Source organism: Brachypodium distachyon, chromosome 1, assembly GCF_000005505.3.
Source record: "Brachypodium distachyon strain Bd21 chromosome 1, Brachypodium_distachyon_v3.0, whole genome shotgun sequence".
NCBI classification, from domain to species: Eukaryota; Viridiplantae; Streptophyta; class Magnoliopsida; order Poales; family Poaceae; genus Brachypodium; species Brachypodium distachyon.
The window spans coordinates 7,036,131-7,052,134 of NC_016131.3; the positions used below are offsets into that span (position 1 = coordinate 7,036,131).

General features: G+C 44.3%; 2 protein-coding genes across 3 annotated transcripts; one reads left to right on the forward strand and one right to left on the reverse strand.

Annotated features, from left to right (window-relative positions):
• The first annotated feature begins 4,570 nt into the window (after positions 1 to 4,570).
• Positions 4,571 to 7,110, forward strand: LOC100840470 (uncharacterized protein At4g22758). Its single transcript, XM_003559415.4, has 3 exons — positions 4,571 to 5,140; positions 5,234 to 5,429; positions 6,200 to 7,110. The coding sequence occupies exons 1-3, from the start codon at positions 4,805 to 4,807 to the stop codon at positions 6,469 to 6,471; spliced, it is 804 nt and encodes a 267-aa protein (XP_003559463.1). The 5' UTR covers positions 4,571 to 4,804; the 3' UTR covers positions 6,472 to 7,110.
• Positions 7,111 to 7,377: 267 nt separating this feature from the next.
• Positions 7,378 to 11,589, reverse strand: LOC100843610. Of its 2 annotated transcripts, XM_024456847.1 has the most exons (4): positions 10,627 to 11,589; positions 8,462 to 9,777; positions 8,303 to 8,376; positions 7,378 to 7,743 (listed from the first exon to the last, which is right to left on the reverse strand). In XM_024456847.1, the coding sequence occupies exons 1-2, from the start codon at positions 11,155 to 11,157 to the stop codon at positions 9,136 to 9,138; spliced, it is 1,173 nt and encodes a 390-aa protein (XP_024312615.1). In that variant the 5' UTR covers positions 11,158 to 11,589; the 3' UTR covers positions 7,378 to 7,743; positions 8,303 to 8,376; positions 8,462 to 9,135. The 2 variants fall into 2 exon arrangements, with proteins under 2 accessions (XP_024312615.1, XP_014752781.1); XM_014897295.2 differs by lacking the exon at positions 7,378 to 7,743 and having other exon boundaries at positions 8,321 to 8,349.
• Positions 11,590 to 16,004: the final 4,415 nt, after the last annotated feature.

Below are 16,004 nucleotides of genomic sequence, written 5' to 3' on the forward strand. Positions count from 1 at the left end.
ATTGTTGGAGCAAGTTCTCATCACTCCGGTCATAGTGTATGTCTTTCCACTGCTTGTTTGCCCATAATTGGTTTCAACATTACTTGTGCTTTAGCTGCACCATAAATTATAGTCTTGTGAATTTACTATTTATGATTGGTAACAATTCTTGCTGAGAAAACCAGCATGTTTACTATTCTTTTCTGCTTCTGTACCTTTATAGCACAATTATACAGGTGCTAGAAAGCTTCTGTACTTTAGTATCACCTGAAGTCATAGTTTTCAAGTGTTAATTTGTACGTTAACACGCCCAAAAGTTGTTTTGCTTGTCGTGAACTATGGTAAAACAAATGTAAGAAGGTGTAGCATCAGACTTTCTAGTATACAAATCTATCAGGCTGAGCCGGAGACCCCCGTTCCTGTGATTTTGCACTGTCATCTTTGTCAAGTTGCTTAATAATACCATCTTTGTCAAGTTGCTTCATTTAAAGTTGATATCTTGAATGGCTGTTTCTCTTTATGCAGCTTGTACCGGGGATGATGGGGTTCAGCTTGCTCGAGAGATGATAACTGAATAGTGAAGAGCTATCTTGTTGAGTTGTTATAAAACTAATGTTGTTTATCTTTCAATTTGACTTGGTGTTCAAATCATGTATATGGGGAAATGCATATTGGCCCCTATTGTACATTCGTTGCCCTTCGATGCGCCGTGAGCGTGCCTAGGCCACTACCTGACGAGGCACGATTTGACAGGAGCCACGTCTCTGCTCGTCCTTTACCCCAAAAACAAGGCACGCTCCCCATCCCGTCCCTCCCCCCGATTCCGGCAGCAACCTCGCCCCCAGTCTCCTCTGCAACCCACTATGGATATCCGACGAGCATGCAGAGCTGGTGGGGAAGAAGGTGCTCTGGTCCGTGGCGCGACTCTGTACTAGTGCTCAGGCTGACTCGCAAGCAGCAGACGGCTCTGTACAAGTGCTTTTTCAGTTTGGGTCAGGCTGGAAGTGTTCATATATAGAGCTACATGGATTGTTGTTCTTTTCCACGTTTAGCCAGAAATCCCGAGCGAGTATTTTGGTAATGAGGATTGAAAACAAGTCAAGAGTGTAATTGCTAATGAATCTTTGTTCATGAGGAATATTTTGTAAATACAATTGCCTTGTTTGTATGGCTGTGTGATTAAGTTGTAGAGGGCAATCAGAGGGAATCATGTCAATTGTTTTCTATGATCAGTCTTAAGCCTGACCATGGTTGCGAGAGAAATAGTTATACCTCAGTACCACTAATCATGGCAATAGAACCATCATCCAAGGAAGAAGCTATAGTCATGTACTTCCTCCGTTTCATAATTATTGTCTCAAATTTGCCCAAAAATGGATGTATCTATTTCTAAAAAGCGTTTAGATACATGTAAAATTTTGACAAGAATTATGAAACGGAGGGAGTATTATACATCTAGATTGTTGGAGCAAGTTCTCATTACACTACAATACATAAATGATCGACGGTATATATCTAGATTGTTGGAGCAAGTTATCATCACTCCAGTCAGTGTATGTCTTTCCACTGCTTGTTTGCCCAATAAGTGGACACCATGGTATTCTGTTTCCCCATTTGTCCAAAGAACCGCCAAATGAACAAACGTGGGCTCACCATTCGAGATGTCCTTACATCCTTCGGGAGTGTTATCAGGTGCTGGTTCAGTGGTTTGGTCACCAGTGCATGCAAACCGACAAGACACCCGTCCTTCGGGAGGAAAAATGCCACGTCTCGCGCATTATGATTCCATGGATTAATCCGGTTGTATCTAGACATGCAAATTCCATGTAATGCAATGTCCATATGATCTATATGATAGCACCTACAGTGTGAATCCTTTAGCCAGGTAACTACTCGGTCCTCCTAGCCGCGCAGCAAAGCGCACGTACATCAGCAATGGGGTCCCTCAAATTTTGCCCTAAATGTTCTCTTTTTGTCTGTTTTGGGGAGCAACCGAGCAAGTAGAGATGTGTCGCTGATACAAAATTGACAAGATTCGGTAACTGGGAACACAAAATTGACAAGATTCAGTAACTTCAGTAACAAGGAGACAGCAGGCAATGTTTTTGATGAAATTTCAAGGGGCCGGTACGATGCGCGGCACCATGCCATGTAATTTCAAATCCTCACCTTCCGGCGAATACATTGCGGCGGCGGCGGCCAGCACACCACTCCTGTAACTTTGGCCCACTCCTCCTCGGAGCACATGGTGACGCCTCCAATCGACCCTGTCTGGCCCATCTCCGTCGCACTCTCCCTCGCCATCACCCTCATAGCTCAGCGCCCACTTCCCTCGCCGTTGCCGTCCTCCTCTGTTGCCGCTCCGGAAAAGAGATTAAGGAACGGGAGAGGAGAGGACAGGGGAACAGAAGCTGAGGCCTTCTGTTTAAACCATCATAGCACGGGTGGTTTTTTGTTAAAAACACATGCCATGTGTGCACGACTTATCCAGTGTGGCAGGGACACGTGGCGGCTCCGCAGCGCGTCAGACCAAAAATGAATCTGCATGCATAGTTCTTGTACCACTTCACCCCACTTTTCAAGTTGTTGTACTAATGTGCTCGCACAAGCCAAGTACTTGTACCACCCGTGTTATTACCTCTTAAAATTTGCTTGTGTTAAGAAAAGAGAAATAGGAGAGAGAAGAGAATTGACTAGCAAGGGTAAGTGTCTAATGGGTCGTCATCACTATACCCCCATCGCGTCACAAAGTATCGAATGTTTTTGCTGGGGTATGATACTATGAGACTAATTTCAGACGGTACTACCGAAGGTACCTAAGGAAAGCAACCCATGAATCTTGGGATGGATCGGTACTCCCTCCGTGCCAATCTTTATGAAACGGAGGGAGTACTACCAAGCAAAGGTTTGGTCAGTCTTCCGGTTAGAGTAGAGCTTCGTAGCACGGTGTCGTGTTCCACAGATTGTGCTGCTAGGGGTTGGTACCACCGAGCCGAGGATTTGAGTGGATTGGCTCTTAGCAATCAAGCAAGGTCTAATCTCCAAGTGAAGGACAAGATCGTGTTACTCCTCGAGGGTGAAAGGCCGAAAGCAAAGAACTACTCCCTCCGTCCCATATTAAGTGACTTAAATTTGTCTAAAAATGGATGTATCTATATATACATGTAATATTTCGGTACTTAATATGGGACGGAGGGAGTATTCATTATCAACTAGTTTTTTTACAGCATTATCGACTAGCTAGTGGTGTACATTTAGTATTATCAAGCTAACTCATTTGGATCCGCTTAATTTAATTGGGTTCCCTAGCAAGGTATATGGAGTTTAACTGAGACAATTATTATGGATCGAAGGGATAAGACCTAACCTAACGGGCCAACTCCTAGCCCAAACTAAACCCAACACAGCAGCCTAGCCTAGCTTTAGCGTAGCCCAAGTGCCCCAGACCCCCCCCCCCCCCCCCCGATTTCTCCCTTGTCTCACTCACATTCGCCATTTCTTCTGCAGCCGCCACTCTCCCTCTCAGGGATTCAGCCCGATGCCTCTCAAGATACCCTAGATCCTCGCTCCCATTCCGATACCCGTTGCCTCAACTCCTCGCCCATCATCTTGCCAATCATGTCCCTTCTCCTTCTCCGGCCATGGAAATCCAGTCGATTGTCGCCCTCCTGGCCCTTCCGGTTCCTTTTTCCCACCTGGCTAGGAACCGCCGCTCGACAGGAGCAAAGCAGGTGAAGTGCAGAGCAGAGAGGTTTCCTTGCCCGATGGATACCTGATCGGGTCGGGTAACCCGTCAGGATCGGGTATGCACATGCACGTAGACCCCATGGGCACGTTGGCGGGCGGGTGATGGGTTCGGGCAACGGGTCACAGGTATGGCATGGGTTCGCCCAGTCAAACCCGACCCGACCCGACTGCCATCTCTGGCCAGTGCCTAGTACTCCCTCCGTCTAGCTTTTAGGGGCGTCTTGTTCAAAACCTGAAGTCACGTAATATGAGGCGCCTATGCAGTGACCACTCTTCTTCATCTATTAAATGATTTTCTATCCTACCTGCAGCAGCTATGATTGGTCCAAGAACAACATGTAAGACTAGCTGCAAAGTAATTGGCTGTGCACTTGAATAGAAAATGCATGCAAGGCTGCAGTCCTCAGTTTCTTGGTACTCCCTCCGTCCCATAATACCCCCTCCATTTCACAAAGAATGGCACGCACGAGTTTCAAGATTTGGCTTTGACCAACAATTAGACTAATGATTTGAGGCTTATGTGTTACGAAAATTATATTATTGGATTCGTATTTCAAAAACCTTTCCAACGATATAAAATTTGTAACATATAATCTACATACAATTGATCTAATCGTTAGTCAAAGTTCGACCTCAAAAGATGTGTGCGCCATTCTTTGTGAAATGGAAGGAGTATGAGGCACGCACGCATCTCTAGATCGTCAATTTAACTAACTAAATATGAATTAAATAATGAAAATATTATATCATGAGAAAGTTTTTTTGATAACGAATCTATTGATATACTTTTTTTGTTAAAAAACATAGATATTTAATTAATGGAATTGACGATTTAGGGACGAGCGCCTTCCCCATGTTATGGGACGAGGGAGGACCGTGAAAAAATTAGAACGCCTATTGTATCTGCACGGGAGGGAGCACGGGAACGAAGCTTCCTCCTGTCTTGTCTCGAGTAAAGCAGCATAAGAAGCGAGGCGAAGTAAGCGTTGTGCAGACGACAAGACACAGGACCGACGAAAGGCACCCCATCTCCAAATTCCACACACAACTAGACAGTGGCGCTTGGCGACCAAACCAGATGAAGATGCAGAGGACGAAGAATAGCCGGCCGCGGATCGCCGGCGTTCGGTCAGGCCGGTCGCGACGCAGCGGTAACAGCAGCAGCGCCGGCTGGAGGCTTGGGCTGCCCGTGCAAACGAGGCAGCGGTTGAGGAGGGAGGGGAGGATCCTGAAGCGCTCCGCTTCCGAGCCGGCGCTCTGGTACGACGCGCGCGTTCACCCCGTTCCTCTGCCGCAGGGTCTCTCCTCCCCGCCGCCGCCTTTGCTCGAGCGTCCGCACACCTGCTACGACGTCTTCTCCCCGGACTCCACCTTTGCCGGCTCCACCTCCTTGTCCAACCCCAGCCCCTGGGAGGTACGGTGAACTAACCAACGCCGTTGCTGCTCTAGTACTGTACTTGTCGGTTGCGAGAGTTAAGTATGGAAGGGATATATGGTTTTGGTGCAGGAGGCGAAGGTGGTGGTCAACGTGACTGTGGAGGGGAGCGCGGGGCCGGTGAAGGCGATGGTGAGGCTTGGCTCGACTATCCGGGAGGCTATCGCCGCCGTCCTAGAGCGGTACGACAGGGAGGGGAGGAGCCCCCGGCTTGACCCGGCCTCTGCCGGCTCCTTCCAGCTCCACCACTCTCACTTCTGCCTCCAGAGTAAGCTCGAATGTCAAAAGCTGCACACTTGTGTACTAGCAGTAATCAGATGCCCATGCAATTTGGATGCCATTTTTTTTCTCGATAAATAAGTTGGAATTTCGGGTGGTAGTGACGAATGATTTGCTCCAAAACACTAGTAGAGGTGGCAGATTGAGATCATGAGATGGTACAGACGCAGATTTCACTCTGAATTTCGACAGGGGAACTTATCAGTAGCGATGAGTAGTCCCCATGTCCTCTTTAACTCTTGGTTTCTCCGAAAAGGCTAAGATGCAAGCCTAATTTCTCGGATTGAACTGTAGTTTTAGGTTGGCTTGTGTTTTTATAGGCATAATAATCATTTGATCCTGTGCTACAAAGAGTCGTTTGATTCTACTAGCTTTGTGTCCGTGCTTTGCTGTATTCTGATCACAGCAAGTTGTGGTGCAAGTATGAACTTTCAACTCGAATGTTAGTGGCTAAATTATACTTATCGCTTCCTGTAAACCATCAGTTGCTTATTTATTTTTTGAATTTTTTAACCTGCAATTTACTTGCTCCTTTTATCCCCGTTAGCTGTGCAGTGATGCTGCTATTCAATTAGTCAGCCATTTACCCTAAGTATTCTATTACCACCGATCAAATGAAATATTTGCTTATTTCGTCAACCAGAAATTAGATTGAGATGAGAACGACATCATTATGGCAACTTGGGAATTCTCCTTTTCTGGTTGGTATCTTTGCAAAGTTTAGTAGATAAGTAACAGGTTGAAGTTTTCTCATGACAGGTTTGAACAAAGATGACAAGATTGGGGATGTAGGAGGTAGAAAATTCTACCTACACAAGAATGTTGGAAGTAACGGGCTTTCCCTCCAGAGTGATGAACCTGATGTAAATTTAAGTGGTCGAGAAATTACTCAGAGCTATTATGGTGGTGGTGGACAACTTGCTGGTTTTCCATACCACCACCAGTTCTTTTCTATTGTCATGAAAAAGCTAGATAAAATCGGTAGACGAACGAAAAGGATCTGGAGGGTCTTGACATGTGATTGCACCTGACCCTGTGGATCATGATAAATGTAGCTAACAAGTACTCCCTCCGTTTCATAATTCTTGTCTCAAATTTGTCCAAAAATGGATGTATCTGTTCCTAAAAAGCGTCTAGATATATGTAATATTTCGACAAGAATTATGGAACGGAATGAGTATTTACTATGTAGTTTAGATCCTAGCACTAGTTAATCAGTACACTGAGGTATTGATTATGAAGCAGATGAAAGCCGAACCACATTATAGATTTTCCAGCACCTTCCTACCAGACGTCAGCCAGCTACTTTTATTGTTGGCTAACTGTCTAAGGATAACCATGATAAGGATTATGGCTGAACCATAGTACTCCCTCTGATCTTAAATTCTTGACTTAAATTTGTCCAAATATGGATGTATCTATTCTTAAAAAACGTCGAGATACATGAAATATTTCGACAACAATTTAGGACCGGAGGGAGTAGTAAAAAGCCCCACCTTACTACCGAATGTAAGCTATTTTTATGAGATCTTTATTTTTATTGATGGCTGAAAATTCATAAGTGGAATGTATGTGCTTTTCTTTCGGAGGAAAATGTTTGTAATTCAAATTCTTGCGTAATTTATGGTGTTGGCATGAAACTTCTATAGATTTAGATTGAGATGAGAAAATTAGTAGGGTTTTGTCTCCCGACTCTAGATTGTTCCTTTGTGGGTGTTGTGTGATGGGGCAGCCTAACGGTCAAACCATCGAGCTTACTCTGGTTTGGTGGTGCTACTCCTATTGAGAGATCTGAAATTAGACCCCGAAAGCTGATTATTTTCCTCAGCGATTATAATTTTGTTCTGTAATAGCTAGAACCTCTGTTCCTAAATATAAGATGCCATGGATTAATTTTGCATGCTGCTCTCGTACAAATTTCATCGTTATGCAAGAGATGCTCTGAAACCTCGAAGATTTGGGATTTTCGTGAAATGACTCATACAGTACAGATCATACGAAGCAAATAGTTGTACTACTGCACATATGAGGTAACAATGATGGAACCGACAAGTTTCACCAGATTTATGCAAGTGAGCTGCGACATGCTAAAGCTTACTAACTCCCTGAGACTGTGAGACAGAAGCTGTTTCAGCTCTCTGGCTTGGTTGTGTTGCTCTCGTCAATAGCTATTTGTTTCTGTCAAGCCACGCCAGAATTCCTTTCTCCGACTCCGTGAGGTCCTCGGCTTTCTTCTCTCTAACAGGGCCTTCCATAAAACCGAAATAATCCTTGTAATTCCTCTTGTAGTTGTCATCCATCCTCTGGAATATACGAAAACAGCAGGACTTAATCATTTCAACCAGTCCGCATAAATGTTCTTGATGAATTTTTTTGTGTGCATCTCACTATGTAAGGCTGTTGAAGTTGTTCCATTATCAATAAAGTTACAGGGATAGAAATCTCAATGTAAACTTGTAAAGAGGCTGCAGCTGAATTCATCTGCGGTTTCTATTATGATAATAAGTATACAAATGCACATCAGTTAATTCGGGACGGAGGGAGTATTTAACTTTAGGTTGGGTGTGCAAATGGCGCAAGATTCCCTACTTAAGCCATGATACATCTACGTCAAAGCCAATGAACCGGAACTTGTACCACAACCACAAAGAAGACTAGTAAAATACAGCACAGGCCCAACTTTCTTGTGTCTCTTCATAAAAAAATGAAAAGGGACAAATAGATGTAAAGCAACTGAAGCAATAGAATTGGGAGCATACGGATCAATGAGTAGTTGTAAAAAGAACATAATTTGAGAGATGAGTGCATCGAAATTAGTGACCAGAAACAAAAGAAAGAGGCTTCTTTCATTAGCAATGATACCTCCTTGTCATTCTTTTCTTTGTTTTCCTTCGATTTCTTCACGTACTCTACATATGAGAGGCAGAATTATTGATCTATCAAAGGTGAACAGCAAACAAATGATTATTGGTTGTGCCACAAGCCCACAAACCCGGGAAATTGGACAAGAATCTTTCGTACCTTGCAACAGGGCCTTCCTTGATTCACTGGCCTCAGGTATTGCTGCAGCGGACGCCAGCAGAGTGAGGAGGCACCGCCTGCTAACTCCATTCCTCTGGGCCAAGGTGACCAGTGGCTGGAGATGCTTTGTTGCTGATTGATGAAACGATGAAGCTGCTGTGACCGGCCTTCTGATTGTGTCCATCGGTTTACCTAGAGGGTGAGCCATAGGGTGAGAATGAGATGACCACTAGTTTCTTCTCCAGTGTGGTCTCTTGATTCCTACATATAAGTTCTGAAAGGGATTACGGCCACAGGTTTTTATATATGGATGAAGTAGACAGGGTCAAGTCTGACCAACTGCAGTACTGCATGGGTTTTGGACCAGTCACAGGACAGACCGTTTGATACTATTACGTTCTTCCATAGGAGTATATAGGAAGGGTTTCCCTCCGACTTTTATCTCAACATTTCTGATTAACAAAAAATATACTGCGCAATGGTCCAAGAGAAACAGCTCTCGTGTTCCACTGTCAGGTTACTGTACAAAATAATCATACAGTTTTGTGTATAATGATCCAGTGAGAGGTGGGCAGAGTACAGGTTTTCCATCGATCAAAATAAGCCCATTTCTCTACAGATGTAATCCTACCATGATCTAATATATCAAAACTTACAGGGCCCCATGTTAAACATCAACCATAACCGAGCACAGTGGGTGCCAACACTAACAATGGTTCCAACGCACTTGGAGCAAACTTCCGAGCAAACAGAAAGCACATCGTCGAATTCTGATTATTGTATAAACAAGTATGTTTAGATTGTACTCTTCTCAAGAATTCCTCTGTGATATCTCCCCTACCAAACGTGGCTGGATGTGCACCGCCTCTCGACCAATCCACCCAAGTGACACTTCTGTTAGCAAGACTTTGCGGAGCTTCAATAGTCAGCATTGTAGGGAAATAGTGTTCATCAACATAACAGTGAGGCCTGCAGAACTCCTTGAATTTTGGGTAGTAGCGTGTGTCCTTGACGATCTCAATGGCAAGTTCTCTGTCTACTTCAAACCACTGTGAGCCTTTGCGCCATTGTGTGATCTCAACCTCAGGGGTCATGTTATCATTATACCGGCCCCGTCCATATGGTCCGGGATCATCAAACACCATGACAAAGCTTTGGCTTGAATTCTGGAAGTATTCATACGTGGTGTTGAAATCAAATATGGGAATACATGACTCAGACACAAGCACAAACCACTCATTGGATATGTCCAGCAGAGCATTTGCCAGTAAGCGTCTCTCAGCATCACACATTGTCATCTGACCCCATTCTGCAACCTGTGAGCACATAACAGATGACACATTAATGTCAGGCATCTCAACACAACAGGGAAGTAACAGAAATCTCGACCTATATGAAAGTGTTGCCAAATGGCTACTTGATATGTGGAAATCCTGGAAGAGAATTAAGGTCAGATTGTCCTAGGCTTTAGGTTGCTTAGTTGTTTCAATCAACATGCCAGTTAAGCAGTTCTAATGGTGGTTGGTCGGAGTCTACTGTGCATCCATACTCAGCATGGTACCTAATGCACCCTGTTGTAGCCAAATTTTCTCCTTTAATGTGAAGACGCACAATTCATTTGTCTATGAACAAACCAAATGGAAGGATAAGTTCAGAATTTTTCACTGTCAAGAACTGCCCAAATTAGATATATACTAATTTCAGTTGAATCACCCAAGTCAGCACCAAATATATGCAGTGCCGTGAGCTTACCAAACACATCAGGTGGAATGGCAACTTCCACGGGACTAAAAATAGCAAGTGAATTAATTACAGGCTCCTTAGTATGGAGTACCACTATGTTTCATGGTACCAATGCCCCTTTCCTTACAAATGCTCTCATTGAATTCATTAGGAAGGCTGAAACGTTGTGATTCAGCAACCAGTTTGTCATGTGACTCATGAAATCGCAGAAAAACAGTACAGTACAGCTCGATGTACAACCTTGGCAGTTATTAGCAGACGATGGAGTATGTTTTGTTCTTGGTCTCACTAGATCAGCAATTCAGCGTGAGTAGGCAGGCCACCCATCACACTATAAAGGCCGTTGCTAAGTTGAGTACGGGATCACACTACTAGTCTACTACGATCTCAGGCAAAGTGAAGTACGCGAGATGGGAGCTAACCTTACTGGCGATTTGCCGGTGGTAGAAAACGGAGTCAGAAGTGAAGTTGGCGCGGTAGGAGGGCAGGGCGTGGACGTAGATGGAGTAGCGGCCCTCGTGACCCCGGAAGAAGCGCTCCCATAGCGGTGCGAGCGGCAGCGGGCCGCGCGTGAGGAACATGAACGCCACCTTGGGCACGCGGGCGAACGGGTACGGGCGCACCCGCGGCGCGAAGGAAGCGCGCCACAGCAGCTCCTCGTCCGTCATCGCGTGCCGCGCGCGCGCGGGGGGCCGCGTCCACCGCCCCAGCACCTCTAGCTCCTCGTCGGCGCCGCCGGAGGCCGCGCCCCCCAGGCACGGGCGGAAGAGCGCGGGGGCGGCCGCCGCCAGCGTGTGCCGCGCCATGTACATGCCGAGCGCCGAGAGGCCGACGCCGAGCAGCAGGAAGCCGAGGAACACCTTGAGCATCCCCGTCGGGAACACCCTGCCCTGCCCCAGCGCCGCCTGCCTCGCCTCCTTCATGTCCTCCATGGACGCCACCCGCGCCTGCATCGTGGCCAGCCAGCCGGCGCGCAACTCGCGACTACTACTGCTGCTACTGCTGGGAGAACCCGACGAAATCTCCCAGATTTGAGGCCGAGCTTGGCATCTTCTTCAGCACGATGTCGGATCAGGAAGGCACCGAACCGAGCGCCAACACGTAGGCCGGGACAGGCGCCAGATCTGGGAGGCGGGGCTGGCGGTTGTTGGCGCGGTGCAGGATTGGGATTCAGCGAAGCGGCTGGTGGTGGTGGGGAGAACGGCGGTGGTTAGTTTGTGGATGCAGAGTTGCGGACTCGGGGGAACTGGAGCTGCTGCGCGTCACCGTCACGGGTGTCGTCTCCAGGAGCGGAGGGGCCGTGGTTTGGTGGTGGACTGGGTTTACGCGTGTTTGCTTGGGGAAGATGGTACTTGCTCTTTCGGGGCATGGAGAGCGGTGCATCAGGACCGCGTTCGTCCGGGTCTTGTTGTGGCGATTCGGGTTTGGCAAAAACCGGGGGGAGAGATCCTTGGGCTAGGTCGTGCCGTCGTGGTCTCGAGGAGTCGTGCCCAAGTGTTGCCGCGTTTTCGGCCGATCTGCTGGCAAGTCTGGTGAAGACGCAGTCGAAACGGAATTTCGCATCAAAAAGACGAGACCTGACACGTGAAGAACTTTATGAGCTGTCAAAAAATGAAGAAATCTATGACGTACCAGATTGACCGTTAGCATCGACGATTTTGATAAATTCCACTTAGCTGTACGAGAGATTTTGTGTTTGAGTTGTAATCTTTGAACAATATAGCGCGTCAGCCGGCCTCTCTCTCACGGCAAGACAAACATATACGCATGCACGAATGAGTTGAGTGTCTCACGAAAATCCGGGAGAATGACCCAACTCTTAGCTCGTCAACTCGTCGCGCTTGAAGACAGCGAACAAAGTTCATATATTTTCCCGTAAAAGTCAACATCTCTATGTTAAGAGTTGTCTGTTCTTTTGAAATTTGATTGTATTGTGTTGAGGGGAGAAATTTACCATTTTGTTATACACCAGGCGCTTGGTTTTTTTTGGAAACCAGGCGATTTCTGGACCGCTGGATGCGTGCGTCAAGATTCGTTAGCCTTTGGTACGAAGCCTGTTTTCTTTTTGCTCGGGCTTCTTTTGCATCTCATTGACTAGAGAACTGAACAGGGAAAGAGGCTCCCTCAAAACAAAACAAAATCAGGAGAAAGTGGCAGAGTGAGAGTGGCCATTTTGGAACTCCGTTTGTTGCCGGCGAGGTCTGCTCGCGCCCTACGGTGAGTATCTCCTCCTTTCTGTTGTGCTGCTCCCTTGAATCGCTCCTCCCTTTCTGCTCTGCTGCTCCGGGCGAGGCCCCGCGAAATAGCTAGATAGTTGCTTGCTCTTTCTGAATAGGGAAGAGGCAGAGACAGCGCACAGATGCGATTCTGAGCTCTGCTCATCCCGGTGAAGTTTACTCGCGCGTCGTGCTGCGATTTGTGCTTTGCTCCTCCAGTTAGTTTCTTCTTGTTTGGAGTTGGAGGCCCCTGATGAAGTAGCTAATAGATCGCTTACTCGTGATTTCCTTGATTCTTTCGGCTAATAGGGGATGTGTCGCGCTTCACTGGTGGGTTTCAATGTAGCTAGCTTGCGCCCTTGCGAAATAGTGGTTCTAGTTCAGAATGGTGGCCGAGTTTGTGCTGAGCATTTTGTTTCCACTATGCTTGGCCAATAGTGTTGTACTCACTCCGTCCCATATTAAGTGACTCAAAGTTGTCCAAATATAGATGTATCTATGCCTAAAAATTCTCTAGATACATGTAATAGAAAGTCAGTTAATATGGGATGGAGGGAGTGTGTGATTTTCAAGCATCCTTGGTGGTTGATGTCGTAGGCCGGTTTTGATTCATTCGCTTCTCCTCTGGTTAGGGGAGGAAGTTTTCGTTCGATGGGTGTGATTTTCATCTGTTACCATGGCTTGTTTGCTCAATGTTTTTGCTTGAAGAGGTCAGGAGGGTTGCTCCTACATCTTTTTTTCTTCAGTCGGGTTGTGCTTCTCCTCCATTGGAAGTATTTTTTTGTGAAATTTGGTGAAATATCCTGCATGTGTCGATTTTGTCTTTATATCCTGGATGGAATTGCGTAACTAATTATAGTGGATCAGTTATTACTTTTGTATCTCCATTGGTACCGGAATTTTTTGTACTGTTAGAGTAAGATAATCTGAATTTGCATTCTAGTCTACCTAAATCTGTAGTTGTTAAGTTTTCAATTCATGAGTAATGACAGTGCATCGATTGTGATATACCCGACTTCAATAATAATGTCAGGAACAAAATCAAGCAGGACCACTGATTGATTTCAAAGTAGAAGGTATTTATATGAACTTTTTTGGGTCTATGTGCAGTAGTTCTTTAATTCAAATTGCAGTACCTTTTAAACTTAATTGCACTTCTGCTTGTGTTGTAGTTGTACACGTTCAACTTGCATCTCCTTTTTAATTTGAAATGCACTCCTTCTACTTTTGCAACCCCAGCTTTTGTCAAAATGCAATTACAAGTTACATGGGAAAATATTAAAACAAATAGTTCTTAAGAAACTGCACCTCCTTTGTATCTTTTTTTGCACTGTCTTTCTCAATGCAATTAAAATGTTGTCAAGTTGTATTTGCAATCGCAATTGTAACACTAGCATAGAATACATGTAGTTATCTGGGGAGGCCATACGTGAATAGCAAGGAATAATTTTCAGGTCCTTTGCTTGCCATAGTTTGCTTACTCATAGTTTGTCGACATTTTTATGCCGATTTGGGGGGTGTTTAGTTTGCTGTGGTCGACGAGGGTTGCTTTGGGTTTTGATTATGTAGATAGGGGGGTGTGCTTGTTGCTCGAGCGGTGTTGGTTTGGGGACACGGGGGCATAGGGGGGTAGGGTGGAGCTCGCGTCATGTGTTGAGCATTTGCGTGAATTCTGTGTAGTTTGAATCATTTTGGTTCACGGTTCCTGTAGGGTTTGATTCATTCTTTTTTTATGTGCAGAAGTTGTTTTATTCCAATTGCAGCACCTTTTAAATTTCAATTGCACATCTGCTACTGCAATCCCAGCGTTTCAAATTACAATTGCAGTTTAGGTTCTGAATATTTTTGCATGCTTTTCCAATATGGATTTCACTTAATTACACCACCTTTTTAATTTTAAATCGCACTACATATTCATTCAAATTGCATTGCCTTTTTATTTTAAATACTCCCTCTGTCACAAAATAAGTGACGTGATCTATACAAATCCACGTCACCTATTTTGGGACGGAGGGAGTACAACACTTCAATCCTTCTACTCTTGCAATCCCAACTTTTGTCAAATTGCAAGTTGAAGTTAATTGCACTGAGTTTTAAACTTAATTGTATTCCTTCGATTGCTGCAATTCCGGTTTTTTGAAATTGCAATTGCAATTTACCTTCTACTTATTTTGCTTGTTTTTTCATTATGGATTTAATTCAAATTGCACAGACTTTAAATTTAATCGCATACTTTCTACGGTTGCAATTACAGCTTTTCCAAATTGCAATTGCATTCTTATATTTCTGCCTTTTTTGTTTCTTTTATCAGTATGGATTTTGATCCAACTGCAATTGCATTTTTTTTGTTTCTATTAAACATGACTGTTCTTTTTAATTTTTTGTGTGTCTAGCAATGGATCTGCTAGTTTCTTTTTCATATGTTTTCTTGCAGCAAATTTGGTGTTAAGAATAGGGGGGTGGACGTACATACTCGTTTTATATGTGTTTTTACATTTCCCCAGTAAACTGTTTCAATTGCATTGCTTGCTAAAGTCAATTACAGCGATTGAAAATTTGCAATTCTAAGCTTCTTGAATTGCAATTTAGAATGTTCTACCTTCATCAGCAATATGTTCAAGTAGCCCATCATCTTTTTCAGTTTTAATTCAGCTGAATATTGTAATCTATTCCTTACGGAATAGCACTTTGCATTGTAGTTCAATTTTTCACTTGTTGTGGTAGTGCAATTCTAGCGTTATGGAGTTGCAATCGCATTTTCTAAGTTTGTTATTTTCTTGCTTCCAGTGTGCAGTCGTAGTGAAACTCTCTTTTGTGGGGAACTCCTATTATTTCTGCAATCTCATTATCAGCGCAAAGCTTTTTTTATTATTTTCCTGCTCAGGTATGTCTCTTTTGTGTCTTGTAACATTTAAATTTCATTACTTAATAAACTTTTTTTAAAAAGGCATGGTTTAATCATGTTGTTCCCATCAAATTGCACTTCATTTTTATGTCAATTGCACCAAGTGTACTACTGCAATTCCTATGTTTTAAAGTAAAAAAAATTGTAATTTAGGTTCTGATCATTTGTGCTTTCATGCTTGTAACTTACAAACTGCAAACTGAAAAGTGTAACATGCTTTATTCACATAAGTAGTGGTTGTCATTCTGAACTTCCATATTTCTGAAAGGAAAAGCGTTTATGTCTTCTAGTTTACAGGAAATGAAAGGGTTATAGCCTTATAGATTTGCCTATTTTGACTATAATAAGGTGTATAGTCCTCTGCTTGATGGTGCTAATTTTGATAGCAGCAGCAAAACGCGATGCTCCACTGCTTGAGCAGTCTCAACTTCGACGATTGTATAGATTGGCGGTTGCAGTAGATGATCAGTGCAAAGGTCAGGTTTCTGCTTATTTTGTTCCGCAGTTTTACAAGTAATACTCCTTTCTTCAGTGGCAAAATGAATATAGGATTCCAATTGTACATATAAAAATGTCATCCGCTACTAGTACACATGTCCAATCTCACTTGTTTGCAATAATCTTCAACCATTTATGCATTTTCCACTCATTAGCAATCAGTGGAAAATGTAAGCATGGT

Excerpts from the sequence above, each read along its gene's own strand:
- LOC100840470 (XM_003559415.4), top strand. The coding sequence starts at position 4,805 with ATGAAGATGCAGAGGACGAAGAATAGCCGGCCGCGGATCGCCGGCGTT. Across the intron at positions 5,141-5,233 it reads CCAACCCCAGCCCCTGGGAG|GAGGCGAAGGTGGTGGTCAA; the intron begins GTACGGTGAACT and ends GTTTTGGTGCAG. Across the intron at positions 5,430-6,199 it reads CTCTCACTTCTGCCTCCAGA|GTTTGAACAAAGATGACAAG; the intron begins GTAAGCTCGAAT and ends TTCTCATGACAG.
- LOC100843610 (XM_024456847.1), bottom strand. The coding sequence starts at position 11,157 with ATGCAGGCGCGGGTGGCGTCCATGGAGGACATGAAGGAGGCGAGGCAG. Across the intron at positions 9,778-10,626 it reads ACCGGCAAATCGCCAGTAAG|GTTGCAGAATGGGGTCAGAT; the intron begins GTTAGCTCCCAT and ends ATGTGCTCACAG.